This window comes from Hemicordylus capensis, chromosome 1 (assembly GCF_027244095.1).
Source record: "Hemicordylus capensis ecotype Gifberg chromosome 1, rHemCap1.1.pri, whole genome shotgun sequence".
Lineage (NCBI taxonomy): Eukaryota > Metazoa > Chordata > Lepidosauria > Squamata > Cordylidae > Hemicordylus > Hemicordylus capensis.
This window is the reverse complement of record NC_069657.1, coordinates 97070482-97096102: the sequence shown is the minus strand read 5'-3', so window position 1 is coordinate 97096102 and position 25621 is coordinate 97070482. Positions and strand designations below refer to the sequence as shown.

General features: G+C 42.3%; 1 protein-coding gene across 3 annotated transcripts in view; it reads left to right on the top strand.

The window, feature by feature from the left end:
* The window catches only part of NAT10 (N-acetyltransferase 10), a 51899-nt gene extending 26489 nt beyond the window's left edge, over positions 1-25410 (top strand). For 2 of the 3 annotated variants that reach the window (XM_053285304.1, XM_053285303.1), the window contains exons 13-29: positions 1024-1148; positions 6460-6610; positions 7746-7842; positions 10832-10948; positions 11677-11778; positions 11895-11969; positions 13166-13282; positions 13458-13591; positions 15427-15475; positions 17387-17483; positions 17802-17912; positions 18570-18742; positions 19996-20115; positions 21039-21137; positions 22084-22157; positions 23993-24076; positions 24990-25410. In XM_053285304.1, coding sequence (XP_053141279.1) covers positions 1024-1148; positions 6460-6610; positions 7746-7842; positions 10832-10948; positions 11677-11778; positions 11895-11969; positions 13166-13282; positions 13458-13591; positions 15427-15475; positions 17387-17483; positions 17802-17912; positions 18570-18742; positions 19996-20115; positions 21039-21137; positions 22084-22157; positions 23993-24076; positions 24990-25080 — 1816 coding nt within the window. In that variant the 3' untranslated portion in view covers positions 25081-25410. The other variant, XM_053285305.1, reaches the window with a different exon arrangement.
* The last annotated feature ends 211 nt before the right edge of the window (positions 25411-25621 follow it).

Below are 25621 nucleotides of genomic sequence, written 5' to 3'. Positions count from 1 at the left end.
TGTAAGATATTCCCCTCAGGGGATAGAGCTGCTCTGGGAAGAGAAGAAGGTTTCAAGTTTCCTCCCTGGCATCTCCAAGATAGGGCTGAGAGAGATTCCTCCCTGCAGCCTTGGAAAAGCCACTGCCAGTCTGTGAAGACAATACTGGGCTAGATAAACCAATGGTCTGACTCAGTATATGGCAGCTTCCTATGTTCCTATCTAGGACTGTTCACTTTGGAAAGGAGGCGACTAAGGGAGACATGATAAAGGTCTATACAATTATGCATGGAGTGGAGAGAGTGGACAGAGACACTTTTCTCCTTCTCTCACAACAATAGAACAAGGGTTATCCCATAAAACTGAAGCTTGGGAAACTTTGGACCGACAAGAGGAAGTTCTTTTTCACACAGCACACAATTAATTTATGGAGTTCTTTGCCATGGGACGTGGTCATGGCCACTAGTTTTGATGGCTTTAAAGGGGGCTTAGACAAATTCATGGAGGATAGGTCTATCAATGGCTGTCTGGTGGCTGTGGGCCACCTCTAGCTGCAGAGGCATGATGCCTCTCAGTACCAGTTTCAGGGGAGCAACAGCAGGAGAGAGGACATGTTCTTGTCTGTGGGCTCCCCAGAGGTATCTCGTGGGCCACTGTGTGAGACAGGATGCTGGGCTTAGATAGGCCTTGTGCCTGATCCAGCAGGGCTGTTCTTAGGTATATTCTTAAATAAATAAATTCATCCATTCATCCATCCATGTCTATATGGAAAGCTAGATAGAATGTCAGGGAGAAATATGTTTTCTCAGATGTGCTAGTTTTCACAGGGAGTTTTTAGATAGGAAGCATTGGAACATGAAATGCACCCCACACACACTCTGCCTCCATTCTCAAGTGGCACAAAGCTGGGAGGGTTATACATTGATTCATTTAACCCCATAGCTTGGTTGTAAGTTCTGTTTCTCCTATTAAGTTAATAGCCATGGGTTTGGCTCAGCCTTATTCCTCTTCTTGTTTGACTGTGTTTGTGGTTATTTTTCACAGATACGAGGGCACTGGCCGTTCCTTGTCGCTGAAGCTGATTCAGCAGTTACGGCAACAGAGTGCACAGGCACAAGCCAGTGTGACAGCAGAGAACAAAATAACAACAACAGTTAAACTCTCTTCAGGTATATTTTCACTTGAAACCTCTGACTGCATAATGTGAAATCTGTTTTTGAGCTTTCACAAAAACTCAGCCCGTGTGTTCTGTGATTTCATAAAATCATAGACAGCGTGTGTTTTCGAATCTTTGCAGAAGATTGTTTCTCAAAATGGGTGGTGGTTTCTCTGGAGTGCTCCAGGAAGCAAGAGCTCGGAGCATCTTTGTCACCCCTTCCTACTAGGTGTCTTGACTGGTGATGTAGTGGTTAGAGTGCTCAACTTGGACCGGGGAGACCCGAGTTCAAATCCCCATTCAGCCATGATGCTAGCTGGGTGACTCTGGGCCAGTCACTTCTCTCTCAGCCTAACCTACTTCACAGGGTTGTTGTGAGGAGAAACTTAAGTATGTAGTATACCTCTCTGGGCTCCTTGGAGGAAGAGCGGGATATAAATGTAATAATAATAATAACAACAACAGCAACCCCCAGTGAGGCACTACCTTGGCGTGGTTGTGGGGCTTGCGTGCTCTGAGGAAGGTGAGAGCTATGCCAGAGGTCCAACCATACTGGACAGGTCTCACCAGAGGAGCCAGACAAAGAGTGCCTCTCCCATCAACAATATGGTGAGACGTAACTTTAATAAATCTATACTGGATTGGTCGTCGCCCGGGTCAACAAGAACCGCGCCAGGTGCTGGAGTCCCTGGACATCTGGTGGCAAGTGGGCAACAGGACTCAGGATCTTCAGTTGAGCAACCAGGGCTGAAGACAGCAAAGTTACTGGAAGAAACGTCACTTAACCAAAAAGCCAACAAGGAAATAATGATCTGCTATTACAAGTCTAGTCCAACTAGAAGAGGTTATTTAAAAAGAAGCATCCAGATACAGAAATAACAGAACAAAGGCTAGCAGACCAGAGAAGATTCATAATAAGAAATAAAGTATTCACAGGAGTTGAGCTGGAAGAACTGCAAAGAGCAACACAGGCTCAAGACATGGAAGAAGAATTACCACCAACTGAAGCAGTTGCTCAGGCGCAGGTGGAGGAGGTGTTGGAAATAGAGGATGCCACTGTTACTGAACTGTTTCAAAATCAAAACCAGGCAACCTCCCCTTTGCCTTCACCTCAAAAACCCAAATGCTGTTTAACAGAAAAGCAACAAGAACTAAAGCAAAAAATAACTGAGCACATGAACCAAACAACCACCAGGGTACGACTTCCAGCTCTAAAAACAGTTGCCAAAAAACAACTTGCTCAGGTATTAAAAGATATAAATGTTGCACTTGCAGAAATAACAACCAATAATTTGCAAGAAACAAACCAACTAATGTACAGTGCAGCAACAATAACAACACAAGAGCTCGCATATAAGATCAATGGACCTGTAAAACAAGAAAGTAGTACATCACCTAAATGGAAGATTAGATTAGAAAATAAAATCTCCAGGCTTAGATCAGATGCTAGTAATTTGAAAGATATGAAAGACAAGAAGCTGAAGAATGAAAACACCAAACAGAACTACACAACACAGGCAGAATCTCCAATTCCAGTCGAATCAGAGACGCTTCTACCAAAGCATAGAAGGAGAAAATGCAAGAAACCTAGAAACACCAAATAAAGAAGAAACAGTGCAATTATGGGGGAAATTATGGGACAATCCAATAGATTATAATAAAAAAGTAGGCTGGATGAAAGAGGTCAAAAAATGTAACCAACAAATGCAAGATCTAATAATAACACCAGAATTAATAAGTGAAAGAGCAAAAGAAAATTAAAAATTGGACTGCTCCAGGCGACGATGAACTGCATGGCTTTTGGCTTAAACACCTAACAAGCCTTCATAAACAACTATCAAAACAGTTCAATCACATTTTGCGAGAAGGTGATATTGAACAATGGCTAACAACTGGGAAGACTCATCTCATCATGAAAGACCCAGCAAAAGGTGCAGTTCCAAGTAATTATAGACCGATCACCTGCCTGCCAACCATGTTCAAATTATTAACTGGAATAATAGCAGATGAAGTCATGCAACACTTATTAACTAACAAACAGCTTCCAGTTGAACAGAAAGGAAATTGCCCGAACACCAGAGGCACAAAAGACCAGCTGCTGATTGACAAAATGATTTTAGAAAACTGCAAGAGAAGAAAAACCAATCTAAGCGTTGCATGGATTGACTACAAGAAAGCTTTCGATTCATTGCCTCACACATGGATACTAAAATGTTTAGAAACAACTGGTGTCAGCAAAAACATTCAGATATTTATAAAAAAAGCCATGAGCATGTGGAGTACACAGTTAACAATCAATGGTGAGACACTTGGACAGGTTAGCATTAGAAGAGGCATTTTCCAAGGGGACTCACTATCCCCTCTGTTGTTTGTAATCGCCATGACCCCACTTTCACAAATACTAAACAAAACAGGCCTTGGAAACCAAACATCTAAAACATCAAGTAAAATCAACCATCTGCTGTACATGGACGATCTGAAGTTGTATGGAAAGTCCCAGTCAGAAATCGAATCACTGCTAAACACTGTCCATATATTCAGTAGCGATATAGCAATGGAGTTCGGACTAGACAAGTGTGCTGCATTAATAATGAACAGAGGGAAAATAACAAAAACAGAAGGAATAGAACTGCGTAATGGAAGCAAGATCAAGAACCTGGAAGAGAAAGAACATTACAAATACTTGGGCATTCTCCAGGCTGATAACATCGCACACACTGAAGTTAAAAGAAAAATGGGAAGTGAATACATCAGGAGAGTTAGAAAAATCCTCAAGTCCAAACTTAATGGCGGGAACACCATACAAGCCATAAACACCTGGGCTATACCTGTTATCAGATACACTGCATGAATAATAGACTGGACCCAGGCAGAGCTAGAGACGCTAGATCGTAAGACCAGGAAAATCATGACCTTCAATCATGAGCTGCACCCCCGCAGTGATGTCGATAGGCAATACCTCCCTCGCAGCTCAGGTGGAAGAGGAATGCTGCAAGTCCATCAAACAGTAGAGGAGGAGAAAAGAGGCCTTCAAGAATATATCAAGGACAGTGAAGAAGATGCACTTCAAATGGTGAATAATGTGAAACTATTCAACACCAATGAAAGAAAGCAGGCCTACAAGAAATAACAAGTCAAGAACCGAGCAGAAAAATGGAAAAATAAACCACTGCATGGTCAATATTTGCACAATATAAGTGGAAAATCAGACATCACCAAGACCTGGCAATGGCTTAAGAATGGCAACTTGAAGAAAGAAACAGAAGGTTTAATACTGGCTGCACAAGAACAGGCACTAAGAACAAGTGCAATAAGAGCAAAAGTCGAAAAATCCACCACAAACAGCAAGTGCCGCCTTTGTAAAGAAGCAGATGAAACCGTGGACCACCTAATCAGCTGTTGTAAAAAGATCGCACAGACTGACTACAAACAAAGGCATGACAAAGTAGCAGGGATGATACACTGGAACATCTGCAAAAAATACAAGCTACCTGTAGCCAAACATTGGTGGGACCATAAAATTGAAAAAGTTGAAGAAAATGAAGATGTAAAAATATTATGGGACTTCCGACTACAAACAGACAAACATCTGCCACACAATACACCAGATATCACTGTAGTCGAGAAGAAAGAAAAACAAGTCAAAATAATCGACATAGCAATACCAGGGGATAGCAGAATAGAAGAAAAAGAAATAGAAAAAATCACAAAATACAAAGATCTACAAATTGAAATTGAAAGGCTGTGGCAGAAAAAGACCCAAATAATCCCAGTGGTAATTGGCGCCCTGGGTGCAGTTCCAAAAGACCTTGAAGAGCACCTCAACACCATAGGGGCCACAGAAATCACCATTAGCCAATTACAAAAAGCAGCTTTACTGGGAACAGCCTATATTCTGCGACGATATCTATAACAATTGACAATAAAATTCTGGCATCCCAGGTCCTTGGGAAGGACTCGATGTCTGGATAAAACAAACCAGTCAATAACACCTGTCTGACTGTGTAAACAAGAGATAATAATAATAGTGTGCCAAATCAAGGCAATCCGGTATGGCTTCATGTTTAGACTTGGGCTCTGGGCTGGTTTCCAGTAGTTGTAGACATGTCTTCAAGCACCAGGCAAGAGGGAAGGCTTTAGGTGTTATCTACCTAATTGGAAGGCTCACTTTTATTACAGCGTGAGAGCTCATGACAGGGAAATGTTAATAGAGCCTTTCTGTTTTCACATACTACCACATGAATTCATGGTAGTTTAATATGAAAACATGCTCCATCTAGGATGACTTATGCAGAGAGTGGTTAGTTCTTTGGACAGCATGTTAAGAATTTTTTTGTTCTGCCCAGAATGGAGATAAGTCAGCTGCTATCTTTTCCTTTTTTTGAATAAATATGAACATTGGGTGTGTGTGTGTGTGAATCCAAGAGGTTGCAAGATGTAGCGGATGCCCCACCCAAAATATTTCCTGCTCTCTCATCTGCTGGACTGGAACTTTATAGCAAAGTGTCTGATAATACAGTCATAGTATATTATGGCCCTAGAACTTGCATTAGGGTTTTTTTTTTAAAAAAAGGTTTTCATTGTTTAAAGAAGTCTTATTCACTCACTCCTCTACCTCTGGACAAGCAGCAGAAGCCAGCCCAACCAGGTAGGTAGGAGACTCCTCCAGTCTTCCAGGATCCAGGCTGGCCCCTTAACTTCATTCCCGGCCAGGAATTGGGCTGGGTGAGACCATGTGTGCTGGGGAGTGCTGGGTCATCTGCCTTGCAGATTTCAGCGGGCCTGATACTGATCTCTCTCTCTCTAACCTAGTCTTTTCTGCCACATTGTATTGGACAGGTATTGAAAATTAGCCTGGAAAAGACTGGAAGGTTTGGCTTAATCCAGTGCTTGCTGAACTACAATTCCTGTCTTCCCAGGTATCATAAATTGTAGCTGGGGCTGATAGGAATTGTAGTTTGGCAACATTTGGAGCCCCCGCCCCCCCAGGTTGGGAAGATAGAAACCACTGGCCTAATCCAAAAAGACAGTATTTTCTAAGAGAAATCTAGCCCTAGAAAACCACCCAGAGATGCAAGTTTTGGGTGGTATAGAAATATTTTAAATAAATGAATAAATTTTTCTAAATATCTTTGTCAGGCAAGCTTCATTATTAAAGTAAATAAACGATAACAACATCAGTTACCTTACCGCTTATGTATAGCAAAATCCTTGCTCCTGTAATATTTTTTTGCTACACCTTTGCTCCCCCAAACTAGTTGTTCTAGAGTCTCTCCTTATAAACTCACCATGGATTTAGCTTTTTGTGTGTCATCTCTCTCTAGCCCGTACATTGCAAGAAGTTTCCCTCCAGGAATCCATTAGATATGCCCCAGGAGATGCTGTTGAAAAATGGTTGAATGATCTGCTGTGCTTGGATTGCCTCAACATCACGAGGATTATATCTGGCTGCCCACTACCTGAAACCTGTGACTTGTATCCTTGCTGCTGGAGCTAATGTTCATACTGTGTGTGGTGCCTTAGTAGTTACAAGAGGACGGGAGCTTTGTGGTGGTGGTGGTGTTTTTGGCTCAATTAGTGGGTCAGGTTGCACATGGGCCTGCTGGGTTGACATCTATATTTCATTTCATTTATATGCTGCCTTTCCCATATTGTGGAGCACAAGGTAGTGTAGTAGATCACATTCTCAGGCAGACATCATCCAGTTGCTTACCAGCTTAGATCTGCTTCTCTTCAGCTACATGGCTACATCATTGTGTCTTCAAATCGTGCTCTGGGATATGGCAAATGGGGTGGGGCACAAGATTGAATCTCCAACTTACGTGCAGCCTTAGCATGTTTAGATTGTATCATGTGCATCTCTTCATGTACACTCTTTGCCTGTGTAATGTGTCCACTATGAAAGGGAGTGTGGATGGCTTGCATGGCTGAGCATCTGCATATAGGCACGTACAATGCAGTCTGGTCACACATCATATTTGGCACACAGGAAGGGGGCACTGGAGAGACCAAGCCTCACTGCTATACCCCACCACTTGGTGTGATGTACTGTGTATATCACCAACATCTTTAAGCCAGTTCACTCCCCTTCATGGCAGAAGACTGGACAGTATCCCATTTTTGTTAAAAGGGGCTTGATGTTAGAACTTAGCCTGCACTAGTTAGAATGCCTGTCAGCCTCCTTTTCAGTTGTCTTAACTATGAAGGGCACTACATAGTAGGTGAAGGCACTGGGACCTTCCAGTAGGGGAGAAAACATTGACTGTGTTCCTCTTAGCTTTGGAAGACTTCAAGGAAAAGCAGCCTGGGGCCAGTTGTGACACCAACCTTGAGCTACCCCTTATTGCAGACCATTGCTCTTCTGTGTGCATGCACGCACTCTTTCTCTTGGTATTACTTCTGTCATCAAGGAAAGGTAAAAAGAGTCATTACAGAGGAGGCCATTAGGCAGGTTTGTAAAGGAGAAGATCAACGCATGCTCTCCTGCCACTTAGTGAATGTGCTAAAGCCACTTGACACAATCTAGCAGTACAGAGAATGTAGCCTGCAGCCTGATAAGTCCCTGGAGGTCCTCTTTCTGTGTCTTTTCCTCTTGACTCCTGGCATTTAGATATTACGTGAACAGAGACACCCTCTTCTGTTATCACAGAGCATCAGAAGCTTTTCTTCAGAGGCTGATGGCTCTGTATGTGGCCTCACATTACAAGGTTGTTGGTGGTATTGATCTTGTTGTCAGTCTTAAATTGGATCTAGCAAGCATAAGTCCTTCCAATCAAGCTCTATCTGAGCTTAAGTACTATGTTAATTTTGCCATGGTAGTGTGTGTTTGTCAGCCCCCTCTAATTACTTTTTATTCAGATAACACAATGACTTCAATTTGAGGTTCAATGACACAGCTCAAAATCCTTTTTAACAGAATATTGTGGGTTTTAAGAATAACTATGGAGAACAGAGAATGATGCTCTTTCTTCTTCTGTACTGGTGTGCTATGTAGGAGATGTGGTTTAAAATTCAGGAAAGAAGTTAAATGACCATAACATGCTGCTTGTGATATCTAAATGGAGGAGATAAATATTGTATATGGTGTTGCATTTCATTCTGAAGGCAACATCTGAGTATTTTATGGGCATTTAGATAGAAACTAGAGAAGAACAGTATGCTTAATGGCTCAGGGAACAATGAAGGTGTATGCAGCATGAATGCACTGGTCACTAGCCCTTTCTCTAACTCCCCAAGTTGATATTATGAGCACAACCTCTTCCCTGCAGCCTTGAGACTGAAATCAATGAATATAAAGCCCTCCTAGTCTTGTTTGGAATTCTGACCCGAGATGATTTCTTGGCTTCCTGCGTATGGGGATACTTAAGGGAGGCGTAGTGCCATATTTTAATAAGAATGGGGTTTGCTAAATGGTTTTGTCTAGGAAAAGTTGTTGCAAAGAAAAAGCAATGGGTTGGTATTTTGTTGGGATCATGGATCCTAATGCTCCTGAGCCCATATTCATTCATTCATTCTCTCCCTCTCCCTACAATTCCCCTTACCTTCTAAGCTCCGGTGCAGATTTCTGACGTGGACACCACAGCTCTGCTGTTTGTCTGCTCTCGAAGCTGTTATTTAAACCATGGCTTACAAACCGCAGTTAAACCAGGATGGAAAAGCACAGTTGAATCTTAGTTGCATATCCTGATTTAATAATTGTTTGCAAACGACAGTCACACAACAGCTCTGGGTTCAGACACATTTCCAGAACTATATTTTAACAAACCAGTCAGGTGCACGATCGGAGGTGGTAAAAGGTGGAGACACTGTGCAGGCTTCAAGCTGCATTTCCACCCAGTGAACCCTGATTTATTGGGAAGTGGCCCAGTGAGTCAATATATTGAAATTTTGATGGGGGGAAACATATAGTGGTATGCACGGAACCACTGTGGTGCAGTTTGACGCCCGGGGGGTGTCTTCCTTTAAGGGCAGGGGAGGGTGCACTTATCCCTCCTGCCACTTTTCCCCTGCCAGAGCTCTGTTTTTAGGAAACTTCTTGGGACGGCAGCGTACCTCCCTGCCACCCCTTCCCCCGTTCGTGGCCGGAAGCAGCAACTGCCTGTGTGCGCGCGCATTACACGGATGTGCATCCGTGTGACGTGCACAGGCAGCAGGCACACGCACAGTCACTGCCTCCTGCCAGGAACGGGGGAAGGGGCGGTAGGGAGGTACGCTGCTGCCCCAAGAAGTTTCCTAAAAACGGAGCGCTGGTGGGGGGGAAGTGGCAGGAGGGGTAAGTGCACCCTCCCCCGCCTTTAAAGGAAGACACACACACCCTGCACCCGGCATCGAGCCGGTGCCTGTGTGAACCAGTTCAGGGGTTCCACCACTAAAAACATACTATATTCAGTGCTACAGTTTTGGATAGCTGCTGCATCAAAATTAAAAATTGGCATTGTGAGTTATCTCTTTGTATCTGTTTTGTTGATGTTGTGAGCTACCCCGAGCAGTAGTGTACTGGAGGGATGGGGTGTAAATATTTTTATTATTTCTTGTTTACACAGTCAGACAGGTGTTATTGACTGGTTTGTTTTATCCAGACATCGAGTCCTTCCCAAGGACCTGGGATGGCTGAATTTAATCGTCAATACTGTTGGTTATTATAGATAGCGTCGCAAAATATAGGCTGTTCCTAGTAAAGTTGCTTTTTTAATTGGCTGATGGTGATTTCTGTGGCCCCTATGGTGTTGAGGTGCTCTTCAAGTTGTTTTGGAATTGCACCTAGGGTGCCAATTACCACTGGGATTATTTTGGTCTTTTTCTGCCACAGCCTTTCAATTTCAATTTGTAGATCTTTGTATTTTGTGATTTTTTCTATTTCTTCTTATAATAATAATAATAATAATATAGATGAAACAGTGGACCACCTAATCAGCTGTAGTAAAAAGATCGCACAGACTGACTACAAACAAAGGCATGGCAAGGTAGCAGGGATGATACACTGGAACATCTGCAAAAAATACAAGCTACCTGTAGCCAAACATTGGTGGGACCATAAAATTGAAAAAGTTGTCGAAAATGAAGATGTAAAAATATTATGGGACTTCCGACTACAAACAGACAAACATCTGCCACACAATACACCAGATATAACTGTAGTTGAGAAGAAAGAAAAACAAGTTAAAATAATCGACATAGCAATACCAGGGGATAGCAGAATAGAAGAAAAAGAAATAGAAAAAATCACCAAATACAAAGATCTACAAATTGAAATTGAAAGGCTGTGGCACAAAAAGACCCAAATAATCCCAGTGGTCATTGGCGCCCTGGGTGCAGTTCCAAAAGGCCTTGAAGAGCACCTCAACACCATAGGGGTCACAGAAATCATCATCAGCCAATTACAAAAAGTAGCTTTACTGGGAACAGCCTATATTCTGCGACGATATCTATAACAATTGACAATAAAATTCTGGCATCCCAGGTCCTTGGGAAGGACTCGATGTCTGGATAGAACAAAACAGTCAATAATACCTGTCTGACTGTGTAAACAAGATAATAATAAAAATATGGTGTGTTATAGCTTCAAAGAGAGTTTCCAGCATACCAAAAGTATAATACACAAAAAGTCAAAAGCACTGTTGTTGCTTGTCAAATTATAAACTGATGAAGAAGCAGGTATGGTAGAGGACTAATTCTGTAGCACTTGTGGCCTTCCAGAATTCTCCCAATGACCTCCAGATGCTTTCAGATGCTCCTGCCCATCACCTCTTTTGCCTTCTGCCACCTGTTCCACCTACCCAGAATTCCTTGCCCGAAGTGCTTGCTGTTGTTCAGGTGAGAGAGGCAGAAAGTATTTTGTGTTTTAAATAACCCTAGTGCATTTATCATGGAAGGAAACAGCAAAAAGATGTCAGCACCTTTTCCTCTTTTCTTTTCAATATTGAGGGGACTGTGTCGCAGACATTTGTAGTAAGCAAAAATGTGTCCTGCTGCTCTCTTTCATGGAGCTTTTTAGTTTGAATATTCAATAAAGACTGCAAAGCCTTAAAGAGGAGTCTCATCTCTTCAGCATTGGTTCCTAGGGAAAATTGATTTCTAGTGCATGTAAAGAACTGGGGAAACTTCTGCAATTGCTTTGTTAGTTGCTATGGGTCTATAGTAGTGTGAGAGAGTATAGGAGTGTAATAGTAAAATAAATGTTTGGACAGTTGACAGTATTGCATGCATTTTATTGAGGGCTCAGATTAATGTAACTTTGCAGTACTGTTTAACTTCGTAAAATATGCGATAGGACCAGAACTCTTGCTTCATGTAAAGGCTGTTTCAAGTGGCTTCTATGTTGCTGTGCTGTTTGGAGCAGAGAGTTCTGTTGTATGGAAGCACAACAGGAGTCTAAACTACCTGAGACCTCTAGAATATGCTGCTGTTGTGAATGCAAAACATTACTACTTTTAGATGAGATGTATTTTGATAAATGGTTTTAGAAGTCTATTTATTTAGTGCTTGATTGTAGCATAAGGATTTAATCTCATCTTTCTTCATTCTCTCTGTCCTTTTGGTAGGTGTGTCTGGAGGGTGAAATCTCTCGCCAGTCTATCATGAATAGTCTGGCTAGAGGGAAGAAAGCATCAGGAGATCTCATTCCATGGACTGTCTCAGAGCAGGTAATGAATCAGCTGCTTGCCTGTACTGGAGGCGTTTTTAAATTGTATGGCTCTTTTTACATTGTGAATGCTTCTCGGTTCAGTTAGTGACTTTTTTTTTTTATTCTTGTTTATAGTTTCAAGATCCAGATTTTGGGAGCCTCTCTGGTGGGAGAATTGTTCGCATAGCAGTCCATCCTGATTATCAAGGGGTAACATATATAATCTCCTGTAACCATCCTGCAGCAAAACACTGTTGTTGCCTTCTCACTCTGAATGATCATTAGAGGCCTCCTCAGTTACTGGAGGAAATGCAACTGCTTTGTACAGAAATATTACACAACTTGAAGGGCAACAGGACGGCTGGATGTGAGATGTTATTGTTCATGACAATTAATGAGTTGGATCCTAACTTTTTGGTGGAGCAGGGCTCTGTCATTGGAAAGAGTTGTACACATGTGAGGAATTTGTACATGAGTGGAAGGGATCATTAGATAAATGCAGTTCTCCTCCTGTTCATGGAAGGAGCTTCTGATGATGGAGTGCCATTCCACCAAAGGTTGGGATCCAACCCAAATAATCTACTCTGTGTTGTAAGGGTATGGGTGGTTCAGTTAGGTCATATCTGCAGGTGAAGCAGAGGAAATGCCCTTCACCCAGTCTGTCTTCTACACACTTTCATAGCCCCCTGACCTGCTGGAGGGTTGGAAAAGGATCTGAGAGGAGAATAGTTCAGCGTGTGCCCTTCATTGTGTGTTTGCAAACCCCATATTATGGAGACAGGTGGAAAAGGTGGAAAAACAAGGTAGAAGCAGCATGAGTAAATTAGGGGAGGGGCGGGGAGGGGAATAGATAGTTGCGAGGACCATCATGCCACTCACACACTTGAGTGCAGCTGGTGAGGGCCTGGGCACACTGAAGACGACCTCCTCGTATGTTTAGAGGTTTTATATGACAACCACCATTTCTTGAATTATTATTTCCGGCTTCAAAAGGCCTTAAATGCACAAGAAAAATGGGTTGTAGTGAATTGTTCACTGAAGATCTACAAGGTGAAGTTAGGCCTATAAGTCTCACTGCAGTCAAGCGGTGAATGCATCCTTCTGTAATGTATTACAGCTACATCTTTGAGGTTTCCTGAGTGACACTGGCTGACATCCAGATCAGCCTCAGCACCTGCCTGCACAGCACTAGTCCCGGTACTGCTCTGCACTTTCCCCAAAGCACAAGTGGTCTGGCTCTCTTGTGCAAGAGCACCAATACTTTCCGGAACTCACCCTTGCTCTGGAAGTGCTTTGTTGTTGTCAGTTGCCTGTCAGTGCCATGTCTCCTCTCTCATGGTGCATATCTTTCAACTTTCAAGAGCCTTGCTTCTCTAATGTGCCTCTTTTCATTCTTGTCTTTGCAGATGGGTTATGGCAGCAGAGCTCTGAATTTGCTGCAGATGTACTATGAAGGCAAGTTTCCTTGTTTGGAAGAAAAAGTTACTCAGAAGCCGAGAGAAATTGCTACTGTGAGCAGTGAGGTATGAAGCTTTGTGTGATAGACATTTTCTGTTGCAGTGTGACCTCAGGGGTATGGAGAACTACAGCGGAGGGTTATCATGCCTCTCTGGATAGCCGCCCAGTAGATGGGCAGGTTTTATGCCCTTGATTGGCTGCTCTCATCCTGCTAAGCTGACTGTTCCCTTGTTGCCATAGGCTGTGAGTTTATTAGAAGAAGCCGTGATGCCTCGGAAGGACTTGCCGCCCCTCCTTCTCAAACTTAGTGAGAGACAAGCTGAGAATTTGGACTACCTTGGTGTGTCTTATGGCTTGACCCCAAAGCTGCTCAAGTAAGAATTCAGCTGTATTGGGGTGTTCATGCTAGGAAAGTCTCAGGGAAGTATGTGCCAAGACTATATTTTTAGCTGATACATTTTGCAAAAGGAACAACTTTGTTGGTTCAGACCAGTTGTCTGTATGGTTAATGTCTTGTCTTGGGACACTTGCCTGTACTGGATTTTATGAAATAAGCTCACAGCCCATCATAATCTGTTCCCTGGTGCAAGTGCTATTGGAATGAATGAATGCAAGCAGTGTGAGAGCATGGTGCTGCACAAATGGGCAGTAGGGCTGCTTCAGCTCCCCCCCCCCCCCCCGTTCAGCGTGCTGTTCTGTATTTATCTGGAGATTATAATCAAGGCCATGCTGAAATAGTCTCCATTTTGGGGACAAAACTGCCTATTTCTGTGACCTTGAAATCTTTACTTGGACAATGTTAATATTTATCTTTTTCTCTAACCCTATTCAGCACTAGGGATGTGCATGAACCAAGGTTCGTGCACTGGTTCGGTGGCGCGGGGAGGAGAGTGGTGAGCAGGATCTTTAAATAAGAGGAGAGCAGGTCCTTATCTCTTCACCGCTGCCTCCCTGCTGCAGTGGCACTTGTCCCAAGTACCTGTGCATAGCCCCAGCATGCATATGGTGTCCACGCATGTGTAGGCACCATTTGTGTGGTCAACATGGTGTTGCTGGCCATGCAAATGGGTCAGTGCTGGCGCCATGCTCAGGTACTTGGGATGAGCGCCACCGCAGCAAGAAGCGGTGGAGATAGGTAATCGGCTCTCCTCTTAGGCTTAGGTCTGAGTTACCTTAGAGAAAGCCTTCTTCTGCATGATCCCCACCGCGCGTTAAGGTCACCTGAGGAGGTCCCTCTCCAGTTGCCACCGGCTAGTCTGGTGGCGACTCAGAGGCGGGCCTTCTCTGTAGCTGCTCCTGGGCTATGGAATGCACTCCCGGCAGATAGCCGTAATTCGAGATCGTTACTGTCCTTCAGGAGAGCCCTTAAAACCTATCTGTTTGGCCTGGCCTTCCAGGGTTTTTAAATTGTTGTAAACTGCTTTGAATTGTTTTAAATGTTTGCCCGGGTTTTCCAGGGTTTTTAAATGTTTGAATGTTTAACTGGTTTTATTCTGTTTTTATAGTTTTGATTTTAATTGCTAACTGGTTTTAATTGTTTTTATTTTGTTGTAAATTGCCCTGAGCCATTTTTGGAAGGGCAGTATAGAAATGGAATGAAATGAAATGAAATAATAAATAAAATAAATAAATCCCACCTGTTGTTCCCCTCCCCATGGTATTGAACCAGTTTGGACCTCTTCCGAACCAATTTGGCACCAAACCAGTGCACTAACCTCAGTTCGTGCACATCCCTATTCAGTGCCATGGTTTTGTCCAGTAGCTTTTTCTTCAGTTCTGCCTCTTCTCCCCAGATGCTCCTTCTGCCTACTTCCTGGATATTACCCAGTGGTGATTGTTAGCTACCTTTAAAAAATAAAAATAAAAAATAAACCCACCCAGTCAGGGATCACATAGTGAAGTGGCTGATCTCACAAGGCTGCTGCTATGTAGCCAGTCAGATCTGGCTATGCAATGATGTCAGTGAGGACAAATGAAGAAAAATGTGAACAATCAAACATCTTTGCAAGAGATGCTGTGGGGGAAATAGTAGAAAGCATGTTCTTTGGCCCTGTTACAAATGTCTGTGAAAAATAGTGTGTTGTTTATTTATAAGTCTTGCACTCAGCAAGTGTTCTGAGATCCCTTTCTATGCATATGTCTTTAGAACACAGTCAACTTTCTTTTGACAGATGGTAGACAAAAAATTTTTGTTTCTGTTTTCTACTAGATTTTGGAAACGAGCTGGATATGTACCAGTTTATCTGAGGCAGACTCCAGTAAGCTTCACTTCCTAGCCCGAGACTCCAGTGTTATGTTTATTGATGTTTATTGATCATTACTTTGATTAAAATTGGATAGTGCAGGTAGATTTTATTAAGAGTTGATGACGATTTGGTATGTTTCTTCTTTGATGTGGTGAAAAAAAGATAGATAGCAATACTGTATATATGTGTTATAAATACACACTTTAAAAAGTATCTTTGCACGCGCGTGCACATACATACACACACGATTACCTGTGTAGCTCAGTTGCTGACTGCTCAGTTGATTGCATCTAGGGCCTACTGAGGCCCTATTCAGCCATAATGCAGGATGCTGTAGTTGAGCACTATGCCTCTAAGAATGTACTTGAAAGCTCTGCCCCCACTGTGATGCATGTGAAAACCCTGTGCACCCCGCACCCCCTGCTGTCCATGCTTACAGCATTTGTCTGCAGAGTGCTCATAGAGAGCTGAGCTGAGCATACCTGGCTTCCAGCACCTCCTATCATCCATTCCAGCCTCATTGCTTGGACTGCCTCTAACTCAACCCCGTGCCCCGTTTAGACTCACTAGACATCCGGGTTTTTTTTGGTTGGTTCTTTGTTTTTGAAGTTTGGCCAGCACTGCAGGTTCCCACATTAGTGTGAGGAGTAAAGGACATTGGAGGAGAATGGATCTCTGCAACACAGAACTTGCATCTCTTTCCTCATGCTAGCTTAATTAGACTAGAGGTCCAATAATCCACATTAGCAACTCTAAGGTTCATGTTGGGGCAGCTAGTATTACATTTCCGACTCGAGAGAGCCACATGTATCTTGTCAGATGCCTGATTGGCTGCCGCTGTTTATTGCATTTCTATTTTATGATCCACAGTTTAAAGAGAAATATATTGGAATTATTCAGAGGTGTGCAGGAGAGACTCAAATCTCATTTTTCTTATTGGCTCCAATCTTTCAAGACTCTCTACACACACACCAGTACCTGCTGAAGGGGCAGGCCCCATCAGTATCTCTGCTTTATAGGGTTTCTCTGAACCAGGGGTCAGAAGGTGACTTTCTCTGCACTTGTACTGCACGTTTGGGGTGCTACAAGCAGTCTTGGAGTGCAATGCAGTTGGGGCCAGTCGCATCCCTCCTCCTGATCTTGGAGCTGAGACATATAATTGTCCATCCCACACAGCTCTTCCAAAGCATTTGTTTATTGGGTGAATCAATAGACTATAATCATCAAAAGATTGTATTGATTAATCAGTGAGACTAAATCTTAAGGCATATCTGCTGCTTTTTTCTGTTATTTTGGTTCTGATATATCTCTCTGATGTAGCATCCTGGCTTGTAAATCAAATGAGCTGCACAGCTGTGGTTTAAATAACCAGGATGTTGATGCTACAGCTCTATGACAAAACTGAGGAGATAAAGGGAGGGGCAACAAGGAATTGTGTGGATTTGGACCATGTTCACGATCCTAACTATGGTTAGATGGTATCAGTCTGGTAGCTTTGGTTTATTAAAGGATATCTACTTAAATACTGTATCTCAAAAAGGCAGGTGTTCTGAGGGATTGGTAGTGTGTAGATGTATTTACATGTAACTGACTAATCAGCTAAAGATGATTTAAGTAGTTATTGGCACTACCATTGCTCCAAGAAGGGTTGATGGCTTGCTTAGTTTGGGTTGTCTCGTATACATAAGGTGATCTGTTTTAACAATGTTCTCTTTTGATCACATTAGTGGAAAAGTGTGAATTGTTCTTTGTAGTTTTCAAACATTTATAATGAAATGTTAGCTAGTTGTGTTTGCTTTGAAATACCTTTATCTCAGGAACGTACAGCAAGGAGTCAGCATCTGTAAAAGCAGACTGCTTATGGTTGAAAATACAGCACTCTTCCTACAGTTTTTCAACGTTAGGTGATGCCTTTATTCCTAGAATGATCTGACTGGGGAGCACTCCTGTGTCATGCTGAAGCAGCTGAATGAAGAGGAAGAGGAAGAGCAAGAGAACTGGCTGGCTGCTTTCTGGAAAGGTGACGTGTTGGGACAACATTTCATGGCTAGTTGTTCTAGGGCTTTAAAAGGTCTTGCATGGTCACTGTACCACCTCTGTTTCAGCAAAGAGTGGTGTTTTCTAAAATTATTTCTCTTTGAAAAATAGCCTTTTCATATTTGGGGACCTTTTAACCATGGTAGAGATTTCAGAGCAACAGCTCTCCCTGTGAAACTGAAATGGTAAAGTCACCTTAGGGGGATTTGATCAAATCACCATAGTAGAATTTTCAGCCTTCAGGTATGATCAGTTTATCCTAGAAGTAGTAATTCTGGTTTTTCCACACTTTCTTCTGCAGATTTCAGGAGGAGATTCCTGTCTCTTTTGTCATATCAGTTTAGCACTTTCCCCCCTTCATTAGCTCTGAACATTTTGCAAAACAGAAATATCAAGCAACAGTTGCAGCCCCGTAAGTATGTGCCTACAGGCATTGTGCAAAGTGTTTCAAAAAGTAAAATGACTAAAACAAAGCCCAGAAAAGTGTGTACATCAAGGGAAAAGGTTGTAGGTCTTCATAGTACTTTTCTTTCTCTAGACCAGACATCTTCAACCTTTTCTGACTCGGGGCCATTGTTTTTTAACCATGTATCCTTCTTCCTTCCCTCTGCATATCTTTCACTCTGTTTCTTCTTGCTTTCCTCCTTCTTTTTGTCTTTTTATTTAAAAACACTTTTATTTTAAAAAAGAGCCAGCTTGTGTAGTGGTTAGAGTGCTGGACTAGGACTGGGGAGAACCGAGTTCAAATCCCCATTCAGCCATGATACTTGCTGGGTCAGTCAGTTGGGTGGTGGTGTTTTTTGTTTTGGTGTGTTATGGTTTTTACTGTTTAACTGATTTTAAGGTTTTTAATAATTTTTATGGAATTTTATTTTATTTTAACTCTTGTAAACTGCCTTGGGATGCATTATGAAAGGCGGTATAAAAACTGAATGATCATTCAATCACTAAAATAGTTTGGTGCCAGAATAAATACTAAGTATAGGTAATATGAGTTAGAGTCTCTGCTCTCAGCATAAGTGTAATCTTCCTCTCCCTCCATTCCTCAAATAATTAATGACTTGCTCAGCAATCAGCCGTAGTGAATTAGAAGCTGTGTTTATCCCTTATGACCTGAAGAGGCTAGAGATGTACTCGAGGAACATGGTGGACTATCACTTGATTATGGACATGATCCCTACTATCTCAAGGATGTACTTTCTCAACCAACTTGGAGATACAACCCTTTCTGCTACACAGTGTGTAGGTACCATATGTTTAGTTACTTCTTCAGTTACTGTGGCCATGTTAATTTAATTCTTCGTATTTATTGGCCGATTTGCAAATCTTCAGCTGACATTCTGTGTTCCCCTCAATGGTGACCTTTTGCTTGTGTGGTTGTAATAGTTTGTTTATGACGAGTGCTTCAGTAGTACTCAACTCTTTGTTACCCTTGTGTCCTGCCCTTCCTTTTGGATACATGTCGCATTCCCAGATGTCCTTTTATCTAGAAATTGCTCAAGGTCAGACCTGCTTTGAATTGGAGTTGGAGGAAATATGTTAGACTTGTTCAGACCATTATCTGCTCCAGGTCTGCTCAGCTTCGGCCCTCCTGCAGATGTTGGCCTACAGCTCCCATAATCCCTGGCTATTGGCCACTGTGACCGGGGATTATGGGAGCTGTAGTCCAGAAACAGCAGGGGAGGCCTAAGTTGAGTAGGCCTGATCTAGGCCCATTCTTGGGGTCAAAAGATAACTATCATTTAACTGTGAGCTGTGATATTTGTGGATGGAAAATAGAAGAATGGGTAGCAGGTGGTGGTGCAGGTCTGTGGGGGGTATAGAATGTGTGTGCAATGCGTGGGTGTAGAGCACACACTGTACTGTAGGGAAGAAAAGCAAGGTTAGCAGAGAGAGGGGAGATCATGTTGTGGGGTACAGAGAGACAAGGGGGGTTAACCAAGAATGGATTTTTAGAAGCATGGAGTTTAAAATAGTAACATAAACTATTTTCTGTGATTCTTGTAGCAATGTGACCCTCTTGAATTAACACCAGTGTAAAAGTGACCACTGCAGAGTTTTGAATTACAAACCTTTGAGTTTACTCCAAATACAATATGGAAAATGACTGGGTTAAACTTTTTTATCTATTTCATTTCATTTATTATTTATTTAATAAATTTGTGTACTGCCCACTACCGAAGTCTCTAGACAGTTTACAGCATAAAACAAACCGAGAATTTTAACAGTTAAAACATATGAAAACCAGATTAAAATATCCATAAAACCACCAACTAACTAAAAAGCTTGGCAGAAGAGATGTGTCTGCAGATGTTTCCTAAAAGCCAACAGGGTTGGAGCAGCTCTAACCTCAGCAGTAAGTGCATTGCACAGTCCTGGGGCAACCACAGAGAAGGCATCTCTAATATGGAACTTGAAGGCCTCCAGTATTTCCTGCCCAAGGGCAGAGTTTTTTCTAACACTGAATTCAAGCAATGAAATACTCCTCCTTCCAGGCTCTTCTTCTTGGGATTGGTCTGCAACACAAATCTGTGGATCAGCTGGAAAAAGAGATAGAACTGCCTGGCGGCCAGCTGATGGGCCTTTTCAACAGAATCATCCGCAAGCTTGTCCAGGTAATCTTTTTCTTCTTTTTGCTGCATTTAGGAGGGTTAACCTCGTGCTACAATATTGTCAAGTCCAGATCTTGTATTCAAGAATCTATCAGACATCCATGGTAGAGAAATACCTTCAGTATATTCGCTCTGAACTTGCACATTTACATGAATGGTCTATTGTAGGTTTTCCCAGGGCTGCTCTTGGGACCTGGATGAATTGTTTCTGAGGCTCAAGCTGTACATAACATTCTACTACATGCAACTTTCTTTTAAACAGGGTTAAACTCCATCACAGTTTTTAGGAAGCTTGTTAAATCTTGACTTTTTATCCAGGCTTTTACATGATTGTTTTTATTGCTGCTTCTTTTTGTTTTTACCTGTATATAGTTTTTATGCTTGTATTTTATAGATTTTAAATTTGGTTTTTATATTTTTAGCTTAGTATTTTTATTGTCATTTTATTGTATTTTTTTTAACTTTTGTAAACCACCTTGAGATTGTTTTTAATGAAAGACAGTATATAAAAAGATTCTGATCTCCTGAAGCTGCCTTTCTTTTCTTTTTAATAAAGGCTCAGGGGAAATTGTACATATTTACAGTAGCATCTGCCATTTTGGATGCAAATGAGAGATGGAGAGCAGGGCTTCTTTTTACCAGTTCATGTGACTTGAGCTTGGCTTTCTGATGCACAGAGAAATGCTGCATGGACACAAATTAGCAACTTCTAAAGGACTGTGGTACTACGGTAGTATGTATTTAGACATGTTTTCAAGCTTTATAATATCAAAATTTAAAAAAAAAACTTTTTTGAGATACACTGCAATGGGGCGAGAAGGGGGAAACACTACGGCAGTTTCATAATAGGTGGTCAGTATCCTTACTAAACATGTTACTAGGAGGAAAAAGTCACTGCCTTCACTCATCAATGATTCTTTCCCCAGTTGTTCAACACTGTCCAGGAAAAGGCTGTGGAAGAGCAGATGGCAGCAACAAAAGAAGTCGTAATGGAGCCAACCCTGAAATCTTTAAATGAAGATTTGGTAACTTTGTTCTCATATTAAGATTACTAGTGCTGTGTGTTAAGGGAGCTCTTCCCCCAACCTATCATACCAGTGCAATATTCCTTTCTTCACAATTCATGGAGGGGAGAGCTAGTCTTGTGGTCCATGACTTGTCCCCTTAGCTAAGCAGGGTCTGCCCTGGTTGCATTTGAATGGGAGACTTGATGTGTGAGCCCTGTAAGATCTTCCCCTCAGAGGATGGAGCCGCTCTGGGAAGAGCATCTAGGTTCCAAGTTCCCTCCCTGGCATCTCCAAGATAGGGCTGAGAGAGATTCCGGCCTGCAGCCTTGGAGAAGCTGCTGCCAGTCTCCGTAGACAGTACTGAGCTAGATGGACCTATGGTCTGACTCGGTATATGACAGCTTCCTATGTTTCTATGGAGGATGGGTCTATCAATAGCCATTCACCACAGAGCTAAATGCAACCTTGAGGTATAGAAACGGTTAGTTTCTGAATATCAAGCATTGGAGACAAATTACATGGAAGGCTGCTGCTGCTGTGTTCTGACTGTAAGTGCCCAGAGCTGTTTGGCCAGGCTCTTGGAAACAGATTGCTGGGCTAGAGGAAACTTTAATCTGGTTACAGAAAGACAATTTTTATGCGACTTCCATAGAAAGTATTACAGTAACTTGCCTTTTTGCTATAAAAGTTCTAATGTCTAAGCTACCAAGGCATATGTGATTGAATTTTCCAAGGAAAATTATCCAGTATTGTGGTGGACAGCTTTCCTTGGAATTATCAATTTCTGTTTAAAATGTATAGACATGCTTTGTGGTATGAAATACACCAAGAAGTAAAATGCTCTCATGGCTTAACATGTATGGTTAACTAGATTTTGGTGTGTGAGGGTGTGTGTGTGAGAGTGACACAGACACAGGCAATACATGGTTCCTATTGTGTATAACAACTTATTTTCCACATCCAGGAAGAAGCAGCAAAAGAATTCCAAGAAAAACACAAGCAAGATATTGGGAAGTTGAAAGATCTGGACCTTTCACAGTAAGCTTTCAAATAAACCCATAGGGCAGGATCCAGGCAGAGTTAGTCATGACTAAGCATCATGACAACTAACAAGCCCTATTAATTTCAGTGGGACTTCATCATGACTAACGTAGCCTGGATTCTGCCTGTAGTCTGCAGGAAATAAGTCAAGTGGTCTAAAGTGCTTAGACAGAGCATGTACTGAAGATTAAGGATGCTACAGGAAAATTAATGGGTTTTTAAAGGTTTGCATAGAATGGCTTTTACCTAACAGCCAATGGTGGAGATGATCCATTGTGTTGGTAAAGGAATAATGCTTGACATTATACAGAACATGTTGCTAATATGTTGTAGAGATGAGGAAACTCGTGGCTTCATTCAACTAGCCTGGCAGGTTAGAAGCAGTTTTTCCACCCAAGAGTCACTGGGAAGGGGATCATTTAGGGTCAGCTTGCTTGTGCAGAACTGTTGATTGAATGTATCTCTCTTCTGACTGCTGTGACATTTGGTGTAAAACTTGTGGTGCTTTTGGTTAGACTCCTGGATTGTTGTTGGCTTCTGAAAGGTCAACAAGATGAATATTGGGAGGACCTTGACTGATTTATGTGACGATCACCCAATTCTAAAGGCCAGTGAAGTGAAGTTTAACAACTTCCTAGCTGATTGGGCTTAACTATTCTTTTATGGTCAGTCAATATGGAGAGTGAAAACAGATTCTTCTGAATCTCGTGACTCTTCTGCAACTACTCACTGAGACTGTTCTCATGAGCAGCCAAGACTGGACTTGGCTGCCCGTGAGAACTGCCAGGAGTTGACCGGCTCCCGGCAGCACCTCAGCAGCAAATGCCAAAGAGACCTGGCAGTTAGCTGAGGTTGAGGGTCCGCTCACACCCGTACCCCTGTCTAACTGCTTGTTCATTGGTTTCCTTTTCCACCCCCTGGTGGCTTGTCCTAAAGCATCTGGTTTAGGATGCTGCAGGGCTCCTGGCTGGAGCCAGGGGTCAGTGGGTGGGGAATCCCCACAATGCACCACGCATGTGCACGGTGCATTGTGGGATTTCTGTGGGACAACGAATCCAGGCCCCTGCACCTCTGTGCAGGCTGGGACAGCCATGTGCTGTGTGGGCATGTGATCCGTGCGCCCAGGCGCTTCATGTTGCTCATCTGCAGGGAAGGGAAGGTTAACAAACCTTCCTCTCCACCCACCTGCCCACCGCCCTGGCTCATGATCATGAGAAAGGGGCCACCCTGTACAATATCTCCGCTTTGGTGGTGGTCATCATAAAGGAAGTATATTTCACTATGTAAGGTGCGGATGCTAACCTTAGAGTTAACTATGGAGTATGTCAGCAGGCCCAAAAGATTATATGCTCCCTCCCACTCAGTTTCTTCCCTTGGTCTACAATTTCTGTCCATCTTCCTTTAATCATGGTTGGGAGACTTCCTTCCAGTGTTCCCTCTAACAGGGATTCCCAGATGTTGTTGACTACAACTCTCAGAATCCCCAAGCAAAAGCTGTGGATTCTGGAAGTTGTAGTCAACAACATCTGGGAATCCCTTTTAGAGGGAACACTGCTTTCCTCATCCAGTTATTCAAGCTGACATAGGATCCCATGGGCTGATAATGGACCAAAAAACAAAACAAAAACCTTATTGCAAAGTTTTCAGCAGTGTTTAGATTTTCACCTTGAAGGTCTCCCTTTCAGCTGAACGTATCTGATCTGGCTCCATGTCTAAGTCTAATGCTTACAGCACCACTAGCATTTCAATCAGGGTCCTTATTGTTAGACAGCAACATAAATGAATAATTTCTGAAGAGATTGCTCCATTTGAATATCCTCTTCACGCTTCAGGTATATAATCCGAGGTGATGATGAAGAATGGAATGAAGTGCTGACCAAAGCAGGACAGAAGGCTTCTGTTGTGAGCCTGAAAAGGTTAGTGCAAAGAGAAGTTCCCGGTGCAAACGTTTTGAAGGTTCTGCTCTGCCTGCTATATCCAGTACATTGCAACAAAGTGAAATTAAATAAGTAATTTAATCTTCTAGTTAGTTCTAACTAGACTTCTAACTAACTAGGACTTCTAGTTAGTTTCGCTAGCCAATGTAAATATTGTAATTCAGAGTCTCTCTCTCTCAATCTCTCTTTCTTTTGTGTTAATTTCTGGACTTGCCCAACAATTTCTCTCACTACTTCTAAAATTCCCAATTGGGTGCAAGTAGCTCATCAGTGTTGAGAGCCATCTGTCTAATTTCTTCACATCTGTAGTAAGATCAATGGGTTTTTTAAAAATTAAGGTTGAAATACCATTAAAAATAGCAATAACCTAAAATCCAGCAGCATTGCATACAGCACAAAAAGGATTGGAAGAGTTATAGCAGCAACTTATTGTTGCTTGAACTACAACTCTCACCATCACTAGCCACAATAAGTTGCAGCTAGGGATGATGGGAGTTCAGCAACATCTGGAGTACCACAGGTTGGGGCCCTCTGAAATAGAGTGGTTTCCACCTGCTCTGTAAAGCAGATTAATGAAAGAGCTGGGCAAGTCTCCCTTGGAAGGGGTTCCACAGTTCAGGTACCGCTGCTGCAAGAGCCCCATCTCACATTGCTGCCCATCTCACAGTCATGCTGGTGCTCTGCTCTTCTTTGAATGGACCCAAAGCAAGATGTGCGGGGGGGGGGGGGAGAAGAGTAAGATTTTCTAGGTTCAGAATCTTGGTTCTTTTGATGTAGAATTTTGACTGTGTTTTTATCCTTTGCTCTACGTGCAGAATAATCAGATGGTAGTGTATTTACGCTTGTTACCAGTGTTTTATGGTATTCCCATGGTGTGATATTTTTTCCTCAGTGACAAGAAGAGAAAATTGGAAACCACAATAGGACCAAAACAAGAGAAGAAATTTAAGAAAAAAACCCCAAAGCAAAAATGGAAGAAATGATCCAGAAATCAACATGTGGACTTCTGTTTGGGGAGGAATCAGATTTCTTTTCCAAAGCAAATTACTTTGGGCTATGAGGAAACTATACCTCACAGTAGAAAGGTCTGAAATATTTTTAATACAGAGGCAGCATGGAGCAAAACTGTTTGGAAGATTTTTTTTTTTTTTAATTGCTGCCAGCTCAGCATTTATGTTATGTTAAGAGACTGCTGTAGAGCAGGGCTAAATAACTGGATTATTACCAGGAATCATGACTCTTTACTGTTCAGCCCTCCAAAACCTCTGTTTTGTGTGCCTAAGAGACCTATAAACATCTTTCCCTTCTCTTTATGATTGTTGTTCTTACTGGTGATTTTGGAGGATGGCCTGAGGCTTAGTGCTTTGGGTTTTGCTTTAAATTAAAAGCTGGGATTTTTAGAGGTGTTAATACAGTAAAGTATAAAATGCTTCGTAGAACCTTAGAAATAGTGAACTTCCTTTAGGTGTCCACTGTACGTTAGTTTTTGAATGAAAATTACTAGCCCAAGGTTAGATTAAATTT